This window comes from Petaurus breviceps, unplaced genomic scaffold (genome assembly GCF_028583685.1).
Source record: "Petaurus breviceps papuanus isolate PSGF00001 unplaced genomic scaffold, PetGlider_PUasm1.0 90352, whole genome shotgun sequence".
In the NCBI taxonomy this organism is placed as follows: domain Eukaryota; kingdom Metazoa; phylum Chordata; class Mammalia; order Diprotodontia; family Petauridae; genus Petaurus; species Petaurus breviceps.
Window position 1 is genome coordinate 275,548 of NW_027187228.1, and position 18,973 is coordinate 294,520.

At 40.5% G+C, this 18,973-nt stretch overlaps 1 protein-coding gene across 3 annotated transcripts in view; it reads left to right on the forward strand.

Moving 5' to 3' along the window:
- The window catches only part of CCND3 (cyclin D3), a 125,256-nt gene that overhangs the window by 98,125 nt on the left and 8,158 nt on the right, over positions 1-18,973 (forward strand). Inside the window, exon 1 of one of the 3 annotated variants that reach the window (XM_069108311.1) lies at positions 18,593-18,968. The exons of the other annotated variants lie outside the window; for them this stretch is intronic. Coding sequence (XP_068964412.1) covers positions 18,771-18,968 — 198 coding nt within the window. The 5' untranslated portion in view covers positions 18,593-18,770. Of the gene's footprint in view, positions 1-18,592; positions 18,969-18,973 lie in introns of those variants that run through there. 3 annotated transcript variants of the gene reach the window in all.

Genomic DNA, 18,973 nt, shown 5'->3' on the forward strand with positions numbered 1-18,973 from the left:
GTGTTGTAAGATATTGGTCTATGCCCAATTGCTGCCAGACTGAATTCCAAATTTCCCAAAAGTTTTTACCAAATAATGAATTCCCATCCTCCAAACTCAAGCCTTTACTTTTGTCAAACACTGGATAACTATATTTATTTGTTTCTTTAGATCATACTTCTACTCTGTTCCACTGATTTACCTTTCTATTTCTTAGTCAGTACCAGATAATTTTGATAATAACTGCCTTATAATATAGTTTAAGATCTGATACTGCTAAACCTCCTTCCTTTACATTTTTTCCATTTGTTTCTTTGATATTCTTTTTTTGTTGTTGTTTTGTTTTTTGGAGAGCAATTGGGATTAAGTGATTTGTCCAAGGTCACACAGCTAGTTTTTGTGTTTAGTGTCTGAGGCTGGATTTGAACTCAGGTCCTCCTGACTCCAGGGCTGGTGCTGTATCCACTGCGCAACCTAGCTACCCCCATTTCTTTGATATTCTTAACCTTTTGTTCTTCCAAATGAATTTTGTTATTATTTTTTCTAGCTCAGTAAAATAATTTTTCTTGTAATTTAATTGAAATTGCATTGAATATATAGTTTGATTTTGGTTAAATGGTCATTTTTATCATATTGGCCCTGCCTACGCATGAACAATTAATATTTCATCATTTATTTAAATTTGACTTTATTTGTATACAAAGTTTTTTATGGTTCTGTTCATCTAGATCCTGGGTTTATTTTGGTGGATGTATTCTCAGGTATTTTATACCATATAGAGTTATTTTGAATGGAGATCTCTAGCTATCTCTTCCTGAAGGATCATTTTGGTGTTATATAGGAATGCTGATGCCTTACGTGGATTTACTTTATATCCTGCTACTTTGCTGAAATTATTATTTCAATTAACTTTTTAGTTGAGTCTTTAGGATTTTCCAAGTATATCATCATATCATCTGCAAAAAGAGATAGTTTTATTGACTCATTCCCTATGCTGATTCCTTCTATTTCTTGGATTCCTTGCTATTGCTAGGATTTCCAGTACAATATTGAATAATACTGGTGACAGTGGACATCCTTGTTTCACATCTGATCTTACTGGGAAGGCTTCTAGCTTATCCCCATTACAAATAATGCTTGCTAATGGTTTGAGGTAAATGCTTCTTATTAACTTAAGGAAAAGTCCATTTATGCTTATACTTTCAAACATTTTTAATAGAAATTAGCATTGTACTTTATCAAATACTTTTTCTGCATCTATTGATATTATATTATTTTTGTTCCTTTTATTATTGATATAATCTATTATGTTAATAATTTTTCTTATGTTAAATCATCCCTTCATTGGTGGTATGAATCCCACTTGGTCATAATATATAATCTTTGTAATATATTATTGTAATCTTTTAGCTAGTATTTTATTTAAGATTTTTGCATCCATATTCATTAATGAAATTGGTCTATAGTTTTCTTTCTCTGTTTTTACTTTTCCTGGTTTAGGTATCAGTATCATATTTGTTTCATAAGAGGAGTTTGGTAGGACCCCTTCTTTGCCTATTATTCCAAATAATTTATTTAATATTGAAATTAATTGGTTTTTACATTTTTGACAAAATTCACTTGTAAATCCATCTGATCCTGGTGCTTTTTTCTTAGGAAGCTCATTTATGGCCTGTTCAACTTCTTTTTCTAAAAAAGGTCTATTTAGATATTCTATTTCCTTTCCTGCTAATTTGAGTAGTTTGTATTTTTGTAAATATTCTTGCATTTCACTTAAGTTGTTAAATTTATTGGCATTTAATTTTTGGACAAAATAACTCCTTATAATTGCTTTGTTTCATCTTCTTTGGTGGCATATTCACAAATCCTTTTCATTTTTGATGCTAGTAATTTGGTTTTCTTCTCTCCATTTTTAAAATCATATTAACCAATAGTTTAGACCTACACTTTAGGAAGATCACTTTGATGGTTCTTTAAAGGATTGATTGGAATGGGAAGAGACAAAAAAAAGTCAGGAAGACAAATTGTGGCAATGGGAGAGATCATTCTCCTTTTCCCAGATATTGCAAGTCCAGTTAAGAGGTAATTGAGGGCCTGAACTAGGATGGTGGCCATGTGAGTAGAGAGAAGGGGATGTGTAGGAAAGAAGTTGTGGAGATAGACATAACAAAGTTTCAAAGCTGAATGGACATGTGGGATGACTGTCAGTGCGGAGTGAAAGATGACATTGAAGTTATGAATTTAGAAGACTGGAAAGATGCTGGTACCCTCAGCGATAAAATGGAAAAGAAGTAGATTTGGAAAGAAAGATAATGAGTTTTGAGTTTTGTTTTGTTTTGGCTTTGATATGTTGAGTTTGAGATATCTATGAGACATTGCGTTTGAAATTTGAAGTAAGTAGCTAGTGTTGTATAATTGAAGCTCGGAACAAACACTAGACCTAGATATATAGATCTAGGAGGCATCTGCATAGTGATGATGATTAAACTCATGTGAGCTAATGAAATTATGAAGAAAGAGGGTAGAGAGAGATGAGGAGGGACTCCAGGATAATGGTTTGGTCTACACCTATAGGGATGCAACATGGTTGATGTCCAGCAAAGAAGACTAAGAAAAAACAGTCAGGCATGTCAGAGGAGAACCAAGAGAGAGCAATATCATGAAAACCCAGAGAGAAGAGAGTATCCAGGAGGAGAGGTCAACAGTGTCAAATGCTGCAAAGAGGTCTGGAATGATGAGGACTGAGAAAAGGCATTTAAGGTATTTGAAAACACTTGGCAATTAAGAGATCATTGGTAACTGGAGAGAACAGTTTCAGTTGAGTGATGAAGTTAGAAGCCAGACTGTAAAAGGTTGAGAAGTGATTGAGAGGAGAAGTGAGGATAATGAGTGTGTCAACATCTTTTTCAAAGAGTTTGGCTTTGGGAGGAGAGATATAGGATTATAGTTATCAGGGATGGTAGGCTTTAGAGAGGATTTTTTAAGGATAGGAGAAACTTGGATATGCTTGTAGCAACAGGAAAGGGAAAGAGAGAGAGACAGAGACGCAGAGACAGAGAGAGAGAGATTGAAAAATAGAGATATAAAGAAGGAATTATAGTGATAGAGAAGATGGAATCAAGGGCATATGTGGAGGAGATGACCTTGGCAAGAAGGGCTATCTCTTTATTAGATATTAGAATGAAGGAAGAGAGTAGAGAATGATGTAAAGCAGTTATGAGGAGAAAGGGAAGAAGAGGCAATTCATAGCAAATGGCCTCAACTTTCTTAGTAAAGTATGAAGTAAAATCCAAAACTGAGATTCCAGGGTGAGGGTGGAAGGAGAGTGAGAGGGGAGGGTGGGATGGCTGTGGAAAACTGGAGGGAAGAAAAGAAAATGTAAAACAGCCAACAGGAAGAATGGGATAGAGGATTAATTAAGGAAGGAGTGAAAAGATTACCTTGCTACAGGGAGAGCTCAACTGAGAGATTGTGTAGGGGCTCCAGTCACCACAGTTCTGTGACTTCCTCCATCTCTGTCAGCAGAGGTCAAGTGGAAGCAAAAGATTTGGATGTTTGAGTAATATACAATTGGGTTTTATAATTAATGAATGGTGATTGGACAAAGAAGGGTAGGACATTCAAGGGTAGAGTAGGGGCTAGTGTACCATTGGACTAGTTCACTGAAGGGTCAACATTGAAAAGAGAGGAGAGAGCAGCCAAAGCACAAGTGATGAATGAGTGAATAATTCTGATGATTAATATTGATCATTAAAAGAAGTGGAGAGAAGGTAAAAAGCTTTTCTAGGCAAGAGAAATGACATGGACAGTCAGGAACCAATCTGAGTGCGCGCCATTTTGGGTCCAGCACTGTGTTGGATACAAAATAAAATCCCACCTTGTAATCTAGTTGGAGAGTTAAGATTTACTCAGAAGAAACAGAGAACTGAACAAAACAGTATTATCAAGTATTCAGTTAACTCCTGTAAGATTGTAAGCAACATGGAGGGAGTGGCAAGGGCACTGCACCTGACTTATAGAGCCAGCTCTGCCAACAAGTAACTGTATAGCCCTGTTGATAGAGATAGCATTTCTAGCACTATATATCTTGCAAGTAATAGAGGCAGGAATGGATATCCTTGCCTTACCCCTGTCTTTTTTGGAAAGACGTCTAGTTTATCTCCATTACATATAATGTTGGGTCTTAGTTTAAGATAAGAGGTTCTTAATCTAGTGTCCATGAACTTATGTTTCAAAAAAATTTTGATAACTGTATTTCAACATAAGTAGTTTCCTTTGTGATCCTATGTATTTCATATTGTAACTTTTAAAACCTTGTTCTGAGAAGAGGTTGATAGGCTTCATTTACTAGATGACCAGAGGGGGTTATGATACACAAAAAGATGAAGAACCTTTATTTTAGATATAGCCTCCTCACTATCTCTTCCCTTCCCCCCATCCCCACCCCATCTCCAAGCTATTGCCAGGGATTGTCATTTTTACCTTTGCAGCATCTCTCTAATAACTCTCCAACAATCTCCATACCTTCTCTCCCCTAACACTGCCATCACTCCAGTTGCAGGCCCTCATCACCTTACACTTGCATTATTGCAATAACCTCCTAGAGAGTCAAGTCTCTCTCTACTCTTATCCAGTCACTAAAGTGATTTTCCTAAAACAAAGGTCTGATCATGTCACACACACTGTCCCTGTCCCTCTCCCCACTCAGTAAACGTCAGTGGTTCCCTATCAGCTCCAGAAGCACACAATGATCTCTTTGGCATTCAAAGCCCCTCAAAACATAGACCCCCTCTTACCTGTCCAGTGTTCTTAGACCTTACTCCCCAGCACTACTCACTCTTCCATCCAGAGACAGTGATCTCCCGACTATTCTGTGTACAAAACACTCCATCTCTTGACTCCAGGGATAGTTTCTGGTTGTCCCACATGCCTGGAATGCTCTCCCTCCTCTGCTCCAAACACTGATCTCTCTGCTTTTTTAAAGTCTCAACTAAAGTTCCACCTATATAGGAAAGTTTTCTCAACCACTCTTAATTCCAGTGTCTTCTTTCTTTTAAATGTTTCTTATTTATCTTGTATATAACTTACTTTGTGTTTTCATGTGTTTGGTCCTTCTCTAGTACAAAGGACAACACACACACACACACACACACACACACAACCAGTTTTCATTTGCAAAATATCTCCTCCATTACATTTAAGCTCCCTTGAGGGCAAGGATTGTCTTTTTGCCTTTTTTTTGTATCCCCGGTGGAACACTGGCCCTGGTACACAGTAGGTGCTTGATTAATTGGTTTCCTTTCCCTGATCCTCACTTTCTTTGTATGAAAAATATTGGCATTGGACCAAATACTTAGCTCAGAACCTCTCCAAGTCAGTTTGGGTCAGAGCTTTCAGCAGGGTTGGGCTTTGAAGGATCCACGGAACTGGGATAAACAACAAGGAATGAACAGGACATATGTGGAAGACTGTAAGGAGGCAAATTGGCCATATTGGTGGAGGAGTTGTAAGAGAGAGAGCAATGAATTGTCAGTTTGGAGCCTTTTGAGCTTTGAGGAGTGAGATCTGATCTTCAAAAGGGAGATGTTGTACTTTCCTGAGTAGGAGACTGGGGTGATTAAAAAAAAGGTTCCTAAAGAAGATGAACTAATCCAATAACTTTGCTAATCAGATGGGGGGAGATTTTGAGGCAGAGGAACCTTGGTAAGATACTGTTGCAAGAATATCTAGGGGTCATAGGTTCATTTTAAAATTTAGAAAGGACTTTAGAGGACGTTGATTACAACCTTCTGATGATAACAAAGATTAGAGGGGTTGCTCTGGAAATGGAGAAGGAAGTTTAGATACAAGAGACATTTCAGAGGAAGAATCTGCTGGAAAATAGCAGGTGAAGCATGCTGAAGTAAAAAGAACACAGGACTGGAAGTCCCAGGACCTGAGTTCAAATGTTGACTCTATCACTTACTACCTATTTGATTTTAGGTGGCAAGTCACTTGGCTTCTCTGAATTTTCTGTTTCCTCATCAGTAAAATGAAGGGGATGACCTTTAGAATCCATCTCAACTCTATATCTATGATTCTATAATAGGATTCTATGGTTAAATAGAAGACAAAGGAGAGGGAGGCATCAAAGGAGAATTTGGGGTTCTGATACTGAAGGGACTGGAGAATGGTGGTACCAGTAACAGAAATGTCAAAGTGGAGAAGGGAAATAGTGGAGTTCAGCTAAGAGTGGCATCTCCTTTCCTACCTGGGGAAATTTCTTTTTACAACCTCTTTGACCAGGAAGTTGAATTCTGTTTTAGACCCTCAGAACAGCAGGGTCAAATGATCCCAGAGAACTATTGTTTGATTCATAGGATCATCCTATAGTCAACCTCCCCCCCCACATTCCCACTTTACAGATGAGGAAAATGAGACCTATGGAGATTGAAAGACTTGGTCAGTGGTTTAGCATTTGGGAGATCATAGGATCATGGCTTCCCCCTGATCACTGCCTTGTCATGGCATAAGGACAATGAAACTATGAACTACGCTGTGCAAGGTTACTACCCAAGACAGAAAGGTCATAGTGGAGAGTTCTGACAAAAAGTAATCAATTAAAGAAGGAAATGGCAAACCACTCCAGTATCTTTGCAAAGAAAACCCTAGGTTCAGCACTAAAATGGTAAAAGAGATGCTTTTTTTTTTAACTTTTTTTTTCCTTTTTGGAGAGGGGGGAGGGAAGGGCAATTGGGATTAAGTGACTTGCCCAGAGTCACACGGTTTCAAATATATATATATATATATATATATATATATATATATTTTTTTTTTTTTTGCTCTTTGGAGGGGGGAAGGCAGGGCATTTGGGGTTAAGTGACTTGCCCAAAGTCACACAGCCAATAAGTGTTAAGTGTCTGAGGTCAGATTTGAACTCAGGTCCTCCTGACTCCAGGGCCAGTACTCTATTCACTGCACCACCTAGCCACCCTAGGTAAAAGAGATTCTATGCTATGATCTATAGGGTCATAAAGAGTTGGACACCTTTGAAAAAAACCAAGCAGGGATCATAATTTTAGAGCTAGAAGAGACCTTTGGGTCTAGTCCAACCCCCCTCACTTTTCAGATGAGGAAACTGACGCCCAGATGGATTGGCTTTCCCAAGATGACAAAGGCAGTGAGTGGGGGACTTGCTTGTCCCAGGTAAGGAAGATATGTGGCAGTCACAGTCAAAGATTTGGAACTGGTAGGGTCCTTAGAACTCATCTGATCCAGCCCCTTCATTTTCCATATAAGCAAACTGAAAACCAGAGGGATTAATTGACTTGTCCATGGTCATATGGGTAGATCATGGGTAGCAGGGATGGGATTTAAATACAGTACTTCTTTCCATAGCACCATGCTGGTGCCCTCCATGGAGGGCCAAAAGAAGCAGAGGTTGGGGAGCTCACTCCTCTTCTTAGTTCTTTATCTGATCCCTAAAGACCAGACCTTTGTCTGGCTACCTAGTACTACTTCTCCAAGCTGATTGCTGTTTCTACTTTGGTGATCCAACCTCCTCCTTTAGAGAATGACTGGAAGTGAGGTAGCCAACTTTTGACTCTCACACCCTCCCACTTACTGCTCATATTTTCCATCAAACACAAAAAAACACCCTGAATGATTTCTGGTAGGTCTTGTAAATTGAATGCTTGACATAGGAACAGGTCAGGGTAGATCTGTGACCCTAATAAAGAGTCTTGCCTGGGAGGCTGCTAGGTGATTCAGTGGAAAGAGCACAGGGGCCTGAAGTTGGGAAGACCCAAGTTCAAATGTAGCCTCGGAACTTAAGAAAGCTGTGTGACCCTTGGCAGGTCATTTAATGGCTATCTGTCTCAGTTGTCTCTACTCTAAAATGGAAATAATAATTGCACCTAAATCCTAGGGTTGTTGTAAAGATCAAATGAGGTGATAGCTATAAAGTCCTTATTAGCACAGTGTCTGGAACATAGTCGGCACTTGATAAATGCTTGTTTCCTTTCTTCCTATCTTCCCTTGATAAACATTTAATAGATGCTTGCTTCATGAATGACTATTGATCCACATCATTACATTTCAATTAGACTAGAAGATCTTAAAAGGCAGGTCTCTGTTACTTGCTCAGTACTTTCCCTAGCACATTCTTCTAAATAAATATGGTCTTCTTCATCTTATCTGACAATGCTTTTATGAACTTATAATATTCTAATCTGTATCTTACTTATCTTATCTGCATAAGTATTCATCTCTTATTCTAGATTGCAAGCTCCTTGAGGGACCTGTCTTATTTGTTCTTGTAGCCCCTTTTCTTGATCATAAACCCCTCTGAGAAATACTGGCTTTGTAACCCTGCCCTCCAAGACTATACATTTCAAAGCAGGTGCCAGTGAATGAGAAAAACATGAGCAAAGTTCTGTGCTAAGTGCTGAAGATACTAATAGAAAGGTAAGACAGCCTTTTCTCTCAAGTCTCTCACATTCTAATGGGGGGCAGAACACATATTCAAAGTTTCAGAAGCAAGTTGGATGGAAACATCCCATGTTCCTTAGGGTGCAGTGGCAAAACAGTTGGTAATGCCTGTTGTTTATGTCATTTCCCATCACTTTCCGATGTTGAACCATTCAGTGGTGCCGTGAACTTTAGTGGCAAGTACTTTCTTTTCTGGGGCTTCACTTTGCTTATCCAAAGTCCTCTATACCAATGAAGTCACATGTCTAGTTAAAAAAAATGCTTTGTAAAATTGAGCAAGTCGCTTATCTTTTCTAAGTCTTATTTTCCTCCAGTGTAACAAGGAGGTTGGACAAGGTGGTCTCTAAGGTTCCTTCCAACTCCGACATTCTAAGTTCTTTTACATCTTTGCTTTTCTGATCTATTTTGGTGACCTCATCAGCTACCGAGGGTTCAACTGTCATTTCTGTACAGATTGCCCCATATCAATCAATTAGTCAACCAACAAGCATTTATTAAGAACCTACTACATACACGAGGTATGGTGTAAGGCATTGTGGATACATGTGTAAAGAATGAAACAGTTTATGATCAAGGATATCTAATGGATATTCAGTCTGAGTCTGTCTTCTGAATTCCAAAGCCCCATATCAATAGACATTTCTAACTAGTGTCCTGTTAATATCTCAAACACAAAAATCAGAAACTCTTATTTTTCCCTCCCACCCTTAACCTGCCTCTCTTCCTAACTTCCCTGTTTGTGATAACACTGCCATCTTTCTATCTGCCTAGGCTCAATCTCCTCACTTTCACTCAACCTACATAACCAACCAGTTGAAAATTTTATACTTTTTATCTATAGAACATTACTCACATACATGAAGATTCAGGTCAAATCCCACCTTATGTCTTTCCCCATCCATCCCTGCCTCCCTTCCCAGCTACTCATACCTTCCTCTCTGGGAATGTTGTTATGTCTCATGGACCATAGCATACCAGTACTGTCCATGGAGTTTTCTTGGCAAAGATACCTGAGTGGTTTGCCATTTCATGGATTTAGGCAAACAGAAGTTAAGTGACTTGTCCAGAGTCACACAACTAGTGTCTGAAGCCTCATTTGAACTCAGATCTTCCTGACTCCAGGTCCAGCACTTTACCGACTGCTGCCTCCTGGGATTATCTTCCGTGTATTCTGTACATATCTTGTACGTACCTGATTATTTCCGTATTCTCTCCCCATTAGAATCTGAGCTCCTTGAGGGTAGGAGCTGTTTTTCTCTTTCTTTGTATCCCTAGCACTTTGCCCAGTGCCGGAAGCATAATAAACACTTAATAAATACTTACTGACTAATGTAATTTCGCTGTTCATGCAGCCAACCCCTGTTCAGGCTCTTGGCACCTCTTCACTTGGACTATTATAATAAACTTCTGTTTGGTCACCCTGCCTCTAGTGCCTCTCCTCTTCCATCTACCCTCCACAAAGCGTCCAAATTGCTATTCCTAAAGCACAAGTCTACACATGCTCCAGTAGCTGCCTTTTGCCTCTAGGATAAAATATTCCATTTGGGATTCTGATTCCTGGGCACAGGGTGAGATAAGATTATGCGCAGGCATCAGGTGAGATTCTTCACCTCCTACTCATAAAATCTCAGATCAAGTACTACTTCCTTCACTAGGCCTCTCCTGTCCTCTTCCCTCCTTTCCCATGGCCCTATGCAGAAATAATTGTTCATTTACTTGTCTTTTTTGTGGGTTTTTTTTTCTCCTTGATAGAATATAAGCTACCTGAGGGGAGGGTCTATTTAATTTTTGTTTCTGTATGCCCAGGGCCCCACTGTGTCTTAATAAGTGTTGCAAGAAGTCAGCTAGCATCCTGAAAACTTACATTTTCTCATTATACTTTTGGCTGCACCATTATCTCCTTATTCATATCTGAAGCCCAGGTTCTTACTTTACACTGTGCCTTAGAACAGTAACCCCATATGGCAGACAGTAGTAATAATGAAACAAATTCAAATTAACCCACATATATTAATTGCCTACTATGGGCAGGGGGAGGGTTTAGATGTTAGGGATACAAAGATGATGAAAAAATATAGTCAGTCCTCTCAAGGAGTTTACAGTAAAAGGAGAAGATCTGACATATATACAAATATTACAGAAAGCAGAGTGTCATGGGAGCAAAGGAAAGCCAGGTGAAATGCTATAAGAACCCTGAGGATGGAAAGAGTAGCTTCACCTAGTTCCATTTATTCAGAATCTGGATAACCAAAAAGCTAAGAATGCTCAAAATATTTTTTAAAATGCTCTTCACTCTGTTTCTATGATAAAACCAAAGGGTACATTTACTGGACCAGTCAAAATTGGGCCCAATCTCCTATACCTTTCAATGTGACTTTAGGCTGTTCTTTTCTTCTCTCTGGGCCTCAGTTTCCTCATCTGTAAAGTGAGAGGAATGAACTGGCTCTGGGGTTCTTAGTCTTTTTGTACTGTTGATCTCCTTTGATAACCTGGTGAAATCTATACATCCCTTCTCAGAATGTGTTCTTAAATACATAAAATGTACATAGTAATTATAATTAAAATAAGTATTATAAATATTATCATAAAATAAAATAAAAATACATAGTAATACATAATAATTGATTACAAAGAGAGCTATATTGAAAAAGTTATCAATTAAAAATAAAATGTAAGTTAATAGATCCCAGGAACTAGATGTACTAGTACTAGATGGTCTGTAGATAGTCTCTCTAACTCTAACACTCTGTGTTTTAACATTCTCTCTTCTAATGTCCATTCCAGTACTAACTTTCTAAGTTCTATTTTCTAACATTTTGGGTGCTTATGTCCAGCTATAGCATTCTGTGGTTAGATTAGCCAAAAGGGTAATTAAAATTCATAATGAGGACCTTATAAATCCCTTGCGAGATTCTGAAATAATTTTCAGAGTCATCAAACTGAGATTGTACTATGTTCAGTAAAATCTGGCTTTGTGATTTTTACAATAGTTTTTTAATTCTTAGAAAATTTGAATCTATATGTGGTATATTTATACATGTACATATAGATAGGCTACCCATTTGAGTTATATATATGATAATATTACTTAAAATTACTTAAATATTACTTAAATTTTACATACTTTATACATGCTAACTCTCAAATGAATATTCAGCAGATTAGGCCATCCCATTCCTTACCCTTCTCTGAATAAAAGGACACTTTTATTTTAATAATTACTTTTCCACCTCCATAATACTTGAACTTTTAAAGTGTTTTCATCCCTTTTATTACTAGGTACCCTCTAGGGGATCATACTGGTTGTTTGTAGAAAAGGATTTCACTCTCCATTTTACAGATGGAGAGATGGAGGACCAGAAAGCTATCAGTAAGATATCCCAAACTGTTAGATCCAGAATTAGATTTCATAAACATAAAAACACAAGATGTTTCTATACTTTGGGAACCCCATACCAAAATATTATATATTGTATGTTATAAGAAATTTTTTTTTGCTTTTTTTTTGGGGGGGGGAGGGCAATTGGGGTTAACTTGCCCAAGGTCACACGGCTAGTTTTTGTGTGTGTGTGTTAAGTGGCTGATGCGGGATCCAAACTCAGGTCCTTCTGACTCGGGGCCAGCGCTCTACTCACTGCGCCTAGTTATAAGTTATATGTGTGTATATATATATATATGGTTATATGGTACCTAGCTATTCCTTAGCCACCCCCATGTTATAAGTTTTTTTAAAATACTGGATAACTTGTGTGGTAGTGAGAACACAGGTCTTGGAGTCATGTGAATTAGGTTTGAATCCAAGATTTATTTCCTCATCTATAAAATGAGAATTGTCCCTGCACTAATGAGTTCCCACCTGGCTCCATTGTAGTCAGAGAAATTTAGGATCCAGAGTTTTAGCTGACAGGGACCCCAGAGAACATTTAGTCCAGCCTCATTTTACAGAAGAGGTCCCTGAAGCCAGGACAGGTTAAGTGCTGTAGCTAGTCACACAGGACTTTGTAAAGTTTAATTCCTGTCTAAATAAAAGTTGTTGTTGTGAACTATGATGTCTGGTTTTGATACTGTTCTTTATGGATCTGGTTCATATTGTGAACTTCTTGAGGTCAGGGGACAGGTTTTCTTTTTGTATCAAAGCTCCTAGTCCCAGCAGAGCTGGGCAGTGGTAGTGTGATGGTGATAGAACTTTGGAAGCTTAAAATGTAAGATTTAGAAGGAGCTTCCCTAGTCCCTCCTCTTTATTGTTCAGAAGAAAAAAATAGGAATGGTGATGATGATGATGATGACATTTTGTGAATGACAAAGCATGTTCCTCAGAACCCCCATGGGATGTAGGTTGCCCCAGTATGTTCACCCCCATTTGAGAGGTGAAGAAACTGGAACTCATCAAAGTTAAGTGACTGGCCTGAGGTCACCTATCTGGGTCAGTGGCAGAGCTAGGACTAGGACCAAGGTCTTCTGACTTTGAGTCTAGTGCCCTTTACAAGGTTGCCTTCCCAAAGTAAAAATGATGATGTGTCCTTCCTTAAGACTTATCATCCTGGCCTTAACATTTTATTTCCTTTCTTTTTCTCAGGAATGTTGCAAGTGGTAGAGAAAACCTCAGCTATTTTGCTTCTTGTCTTTGCTTTTTATCTTTTTCTATTGGGAAATATGTAAAGAGAAATATTTTCATTGGATTTGGGGTAAATCATGGAAACCCCCCCCATTGACTTACTCAGGAAATGCCTTTCTGCTTTCTCTGCTCTGGCTAATTTTCCAATAGGTCAGTTGTTGGCTTCTTTCATGGAGATTGGGTCCATCAGGAAGAACCTCTGATTCCAGGAAAGTCAGAGCAGATTTGAGGTTTGGCAGAACAAGTGTCCCCCTCAAGAAGTTGTACTCACTGGGACTTCTCATCCTAGCCCTTGTTCTTACCATGGTGCTAGGAGGTTCTGAGGTAATAATGATTCATACTCATAGAGCAGTGCAAGGCTAACAAAGTGCTTTCATCATCACAACCTATTGGAGAGGTTAGTGGAAGAATTGCTTTCCACATTGAAGAAACTGAGACTCAGAGAAGCAAAGTGACTTGTTCAGGGTGACATGACTAGTAAATAAATGGTGGAGCCAAGACTTGAACCTGGATCAGAACCATACACTTCCAACACTAACCAGACACTCCATTATTCCATTAGAAGCCTTTCTATTTCCTGGTCCTCAGGGGGAAAAGGTCCCTTCTTCCTTTCAATTAAATTGAATTCACACTGTTTTGGGTAAAGGGAGGGGAAAGATGAAAAAATGACATGGTCCCTGACCTCAAGAACTTTATGATTTCATAGGAGGACAACAAACAGCTGCCATACAAGTTTGTTAAATTATATAGTGTGCTAAATGCTTAGGGGATATTAAAAAAAAAAAAAGAGAGATTTGGGAGGGGGTGTGGTTATCAGGGAAGCTTTCCTGGAAGAAGCAGTACCAGAGTTGGCCTTTGATGGAAGAAAAGCATTAGATTTATGAGTAGGGAGGTACGTATATTTATTTGTTATAGGAATGGAATGGAAATTTAAGATCTTCCCTGCCTCTGGGCCATTTGATAGCCTTAAGTGCACCGGGAGTCTGTGGCTTGAGGCTTGTTTTTCAGGAGATACTTTTTGATTGGGCAGTGGGTCAAGAGGGTTGTTCTCTGAGCCAGGAGAAGGCTATATAAAACCTTGATGTGAGGCTTTATTTGGGGCTAACTTTGAGAAGTGTTGTGTGATTTGACCAGATGAGACTCTGGGCAGCCGTTGAGCCCCCTGGCTTTGAAAAACCCAGATATTGATGCTTCCCTCTCTGGTAACAGACTAGGTATGGATATAATGGTTGGACAGTTGGAGGCCTGTCTGCTTGATATGTTTCTGTCTTGTAACTTCTGCTTGTAACCTCTGTATATTCTGAAGTTCGGGGTGCTGACTTTTTTCCCTGAACTAGGTAAATGATATGTTTGATTGACTAAAGCAAGACTGTTAACCATTTAGAGTTGCTTTCCTTTAGAAAAGCAGATCTAAGAAACTGTGTTGGCAGCCACCCTGGAGATGCTGCGGTGCTTGCTGCTACAATGACATGATCAAACCTGTGCTTTAAAAATGTCAATTTGAGGGGTGGCCAGGTAGCACAGTGAGTAAGAGCACCGGCTCCACTGTTGGGATGACTTGGGGATCGAATCCGGGCTCAGACATTTAGCACCCACCCAGAAACACCTGGCCATGTAACCTTGAGCAAGTTACTTAACCCCAATTGCTTAGAGGAGGCCAGGTGGCTCAGCAAGTAAGAGTATCAGCTCCAGTGTCGGGATGACCTGGGTTCAAATCTGGGCTCAGATACTTAGCACCACACCCAGAAATAACTGGCCGTGTAACCTTGAGCAAGTTACTTAACCCCGATTGCTTTAAAAAACAAAATGTCAATTTGTCAGTGGTATGGAGAATGAATTCACGGGGGTAGAGACTGGGAAGTGGAGAGATCTATTAGGAGGCTACTGAAATAATCCAGATTAGAGGTGATGGGGGTCTAAACTAGGGGAGAGGCTGGGTTAGTAGAGAGAAAAGGATGAATTTTAGAGCTTTTTTTTGAGGTAGAATAGACAAGACTTGGCAACTGATTCAGTTGAGGAAATGGTAGAAGTTGAAGATGACTGTAAGGCATGAGCCTAGGTACCTGGAAAGATGTGGTATTCTTAACAGGAATAGGGAAGTTTGGAAAAGGGATGAGTTTGGGGATAAACATGAATGCCACTTTTGGACATGTTGAATTGGAAGTGCCTACTCAGTATATTAGGTGGGGATGCCCATCAGGGAAATTGGTAATGTGGAACTAGAATTCAGAAGAAAGACTAGGGATGGATATAGAAATTTGAGAGTCTGCAGAGGTGATAACTGAACACATGAGAGTTGAGGTCACTAAGATAGAAACTATAGAGCAGAGGGACAGAAGCTGGGGAATGTACACTCTGAATGAGATGATGAACCAGCAAAAGAAACTGAGAAGGAATAGTTAAACAAGTAAGAGGAGAACCAAGAGGAAGAAAGAATAGCACAGTAACTGTTACAGAGGTGCTTAATAGATCCTTTTTCATTGATTGAATAGTCATTCAATAAAGGAGGAAGATTTATTACATACCTAGGTAACAGGATGAAGCCTGAGAAAATGGATTGAACAGTTAAGAGAACATAACCTTGGGAGAGGGTCGTTTCAGTCTAGTGGCAAAGTCAGAAATATTAGGAAGATATGGAGAAATGAGTGGAAAGTGAGGAAATTGAGACAGGGAGTATAGATTACCTTTTCTAAGAATTCAGCTGTGAAAGGGTTAAAGATGAAAAGCCTATAGTGTGAGGGAATGGCGGTCAGGTGAAAGGTTTTCTTTTTGTTTTGTTTTTAGCTGGGGGAGATCAGGCATATTTGTAGGCAGCTGGGAAAGAGTTTGGGGATCAGGGGAGATTGTCATGGGTGATTGTTGGGAGAGAGAGAGACAGAGACACAGAGAGATGGTGTGAGCAAACTCTCAGACAAGACGAAATGAGAAAGTTTCAGGAGTCAAGTGGAAGAGTTGGCCTTGGAAGGAAAAAGGCTACCTTTCACAAAGAGGAGACTGGAGGATGAAAAAAATAGGGTCAGAGGGAAGGTTTTGAAGAGGGTACCCACTAAGAGGGTTAGGGTTGCTCTGGAGACCCCAAAATACCAACATGCCAGGTCCTGCCGAATGAATTCGACTGGAGTCTTCTCAGCCAAAGAAAAGTAAAATGTATTAAAAGTTCGCTTGCATTAGACACAGAGTCTGTGTCTGTGCTAGTTCATTCTATGGCATTCTCACCCACATGGCATTCTATGGCGCTGTCACTATTCTGTGGCATTGTATGGCATTTTCACTATTCTATGGCATTCTATGGTGCTCATACCATATGGCATGAGATGGGATCTTATATACAGAAGGTTGTGGGAGGAATCTAGAGGTAGTCTAGAGAAGGAGTTCCGGGAGGGTCTTCAGGAGGAGTTAATGAGATCAATGAGTGATTAAGGGTGGGAAGTCACCTGGAGACCACAAACAATAGTGGGCTAGGCCAGTTCAAGGGTGGATTGCACAAACAGTGGTGGGCTGGGCCAGTTCAAGGGTGGGAAGTCTAGTAACAAACCTGCCTCATCAAATGGGATGATTCAATCTAGAGTCCAAGGGAAGTTCCTAGAGCCTGTACCTCAAGGACTCAAGGAGAGCTTGAGGGGGCTCCCAGAGCCCATACCTCATCAGTTTGAGGACACTGGAGTTACTTAGGAACCTTGAGTTTGAAGACCTAGGAAAGGTTTGGAATTGCTGTTGTGGAGAGTGGGATTAAGGGTCAATCGGGGAATAAAAATAGAATTGCCTGGTAGCTACAAGAGGCCTTCTTAGGGCTAACATACTAAATAACATAAGCTGTGAAAGTCCCTTTGAAATTTCAAATGCTGTACATATGCAAAGGCTTAATTATGTGTCATTCCAGCAAAAGTCTCCTTTATTCTGAAAGGATAAGGAATGGGGTTTTCTAACTTACAATACAGCCTTATTTGAATTTCCAGTTATCTAAGAATTAGAATACAGTACAACAAAAATCAAAAAGCGCTCAAGGAGCTTACAGTGTTGTTGGAGGAGATATATTAAGAGAAATTAAAGCTATGATATGTCCAGTGGTTGTACTTACAATTAGCTGCAGAAAGGGAGAGATCTCTGTGGACAGGGGTGAGGCAATGAGGCTTCAACTGGGCCTTAAACTATGGGCAGGGCTCAGATAAACAAAGAGGAGAGGGAAAGGTGGTTTTAGGTTTGAGGGAATGGCCTGAACCCAGGCCCTGGGGCCAGAATTGTTGGTATTGGAGGGGAGGGGGCAATAAGGAAATCAGTGAAATTCTTCTATCCAAATGTTTGCAGGGAAAAAAAGATTATACATAGTCTTTCTACCTCACTACTTCTTCTAGTATCTGGTTAGCATTTTTCCTTATGTACAACTTTGGCTATGATCCATTCCTCTTTGGAAAAGAAGGGCAACTGATTACTTCAATAAATCACCTTTCAGCGACTTCACACTACCTTACAAAGATTGGGTCCTTCTACACAACTTGGAAGAAGAGACAGGAACCAAGTTAGAAACTAGGGGATTTCTAGGAAATTCTAGAGACAAACACTTCTGGAATGCTGAGGCAAGTCCTCCCCCTCCCCCTTCTCCCTGGCAGTCTTCCCCATTGATGGAAAGATAAAAGTATCATCTGCTGGGGTTCTTAACATAGGGTCCATGAACTTTTTTTGATTGTTATGATAACTATTTAATCTGTTTCCTGTATCGTATTTTATGCACTTAAAAACATTATTCTGAGAAGGCGTCACGGTAGGCATTACTGGACTACCAAAGTGGTCCAGGACACACAAAAAAGATAACCCCCATGATTAGAATTTAGCTCTTACTTAAAAGGTCATTGTCCTAATGACCCTTCTTTGCCCAGCGACCCCTAAGTCTGAGGCCCCGGGGCAAAGTGGAACCCCCCACACCTGGGACATTACAATTTAGATGTGACTTTTCATGAATTAGAAGCCAGGTGGGCTACCTCAGTTCTGTGTGGAGAAATTCAGAACCTGTGAGATCCTACTTCTAGGGACATTCCAGGGTCAGATGATTCAAGTGCTGACAAGGTGGAGGAATGACAGGTATTGATCGGTGCATTAATGATATTTATCTCTTTTGACCTCTCGCTCCCACCACATACACAGTGTAAGTAGGTCCTTAATACACACTTGTTGAATGAATGACTATCCAAATGAATAGCAATTTGGAGAAAGGCCCTAAATGGAACTCAGGATTTCCATGATGACAAGGGTCAAAAACTTGCAGAACAGAAAGGTCCAGTTTATTGCAAAGAGGCAGATTACTTTTCATTGCCATCTCCAGCTTCTGTATGTACTCGCTGCCCAGGCTTGTGAATGCGGGGAGAGCAGGCGTGCGAGTGCGCCCGTCGCTGCCACCACCGTGACAGCGCGGGCGAGCTCGTGTGGCTGCGTGCTCCCCTTTTCCGCCGGGCTCCCGGGCGCCCCTTCTATGGGCTCCGCCCCCTTGGAACGTTGCAACGTCGGAGCGTTCCACCGGTTGCTACATCGTAGCGAGGGGCGGGGCGCCTGTCAGGGAAGCCGGGCGGGCGGGCTGGGGCTCCGGCTCTGCCGTGCCAGCGCCAGACCCGCCGCCCCGCGCCTTCCCTAGCTCCGCGCCACACTTTCTTCGGCCCCACATCTGCTCTCCGGCCCCGGTCCTCGGCTTCCCGCCGTGCCCCTCCGTCACCCAGTCATGGAATTGCTGTGCTCTGAGGGGGCTCGGCGGACGCCCCGGGCCGGGCCGGACCCTCGGCTACTTGGGGACCAGCGCGTCCTGCAGAGCTTGCTCCGCCTAGAGGAGCGCTACGTTCCCCGCGCCTCCTACTTTCAGTGCGTGCAGAGGGAGCTCAAGCCTCACATGCGGAAGATGCTGGCATACTGGATGCTGGAGGTACC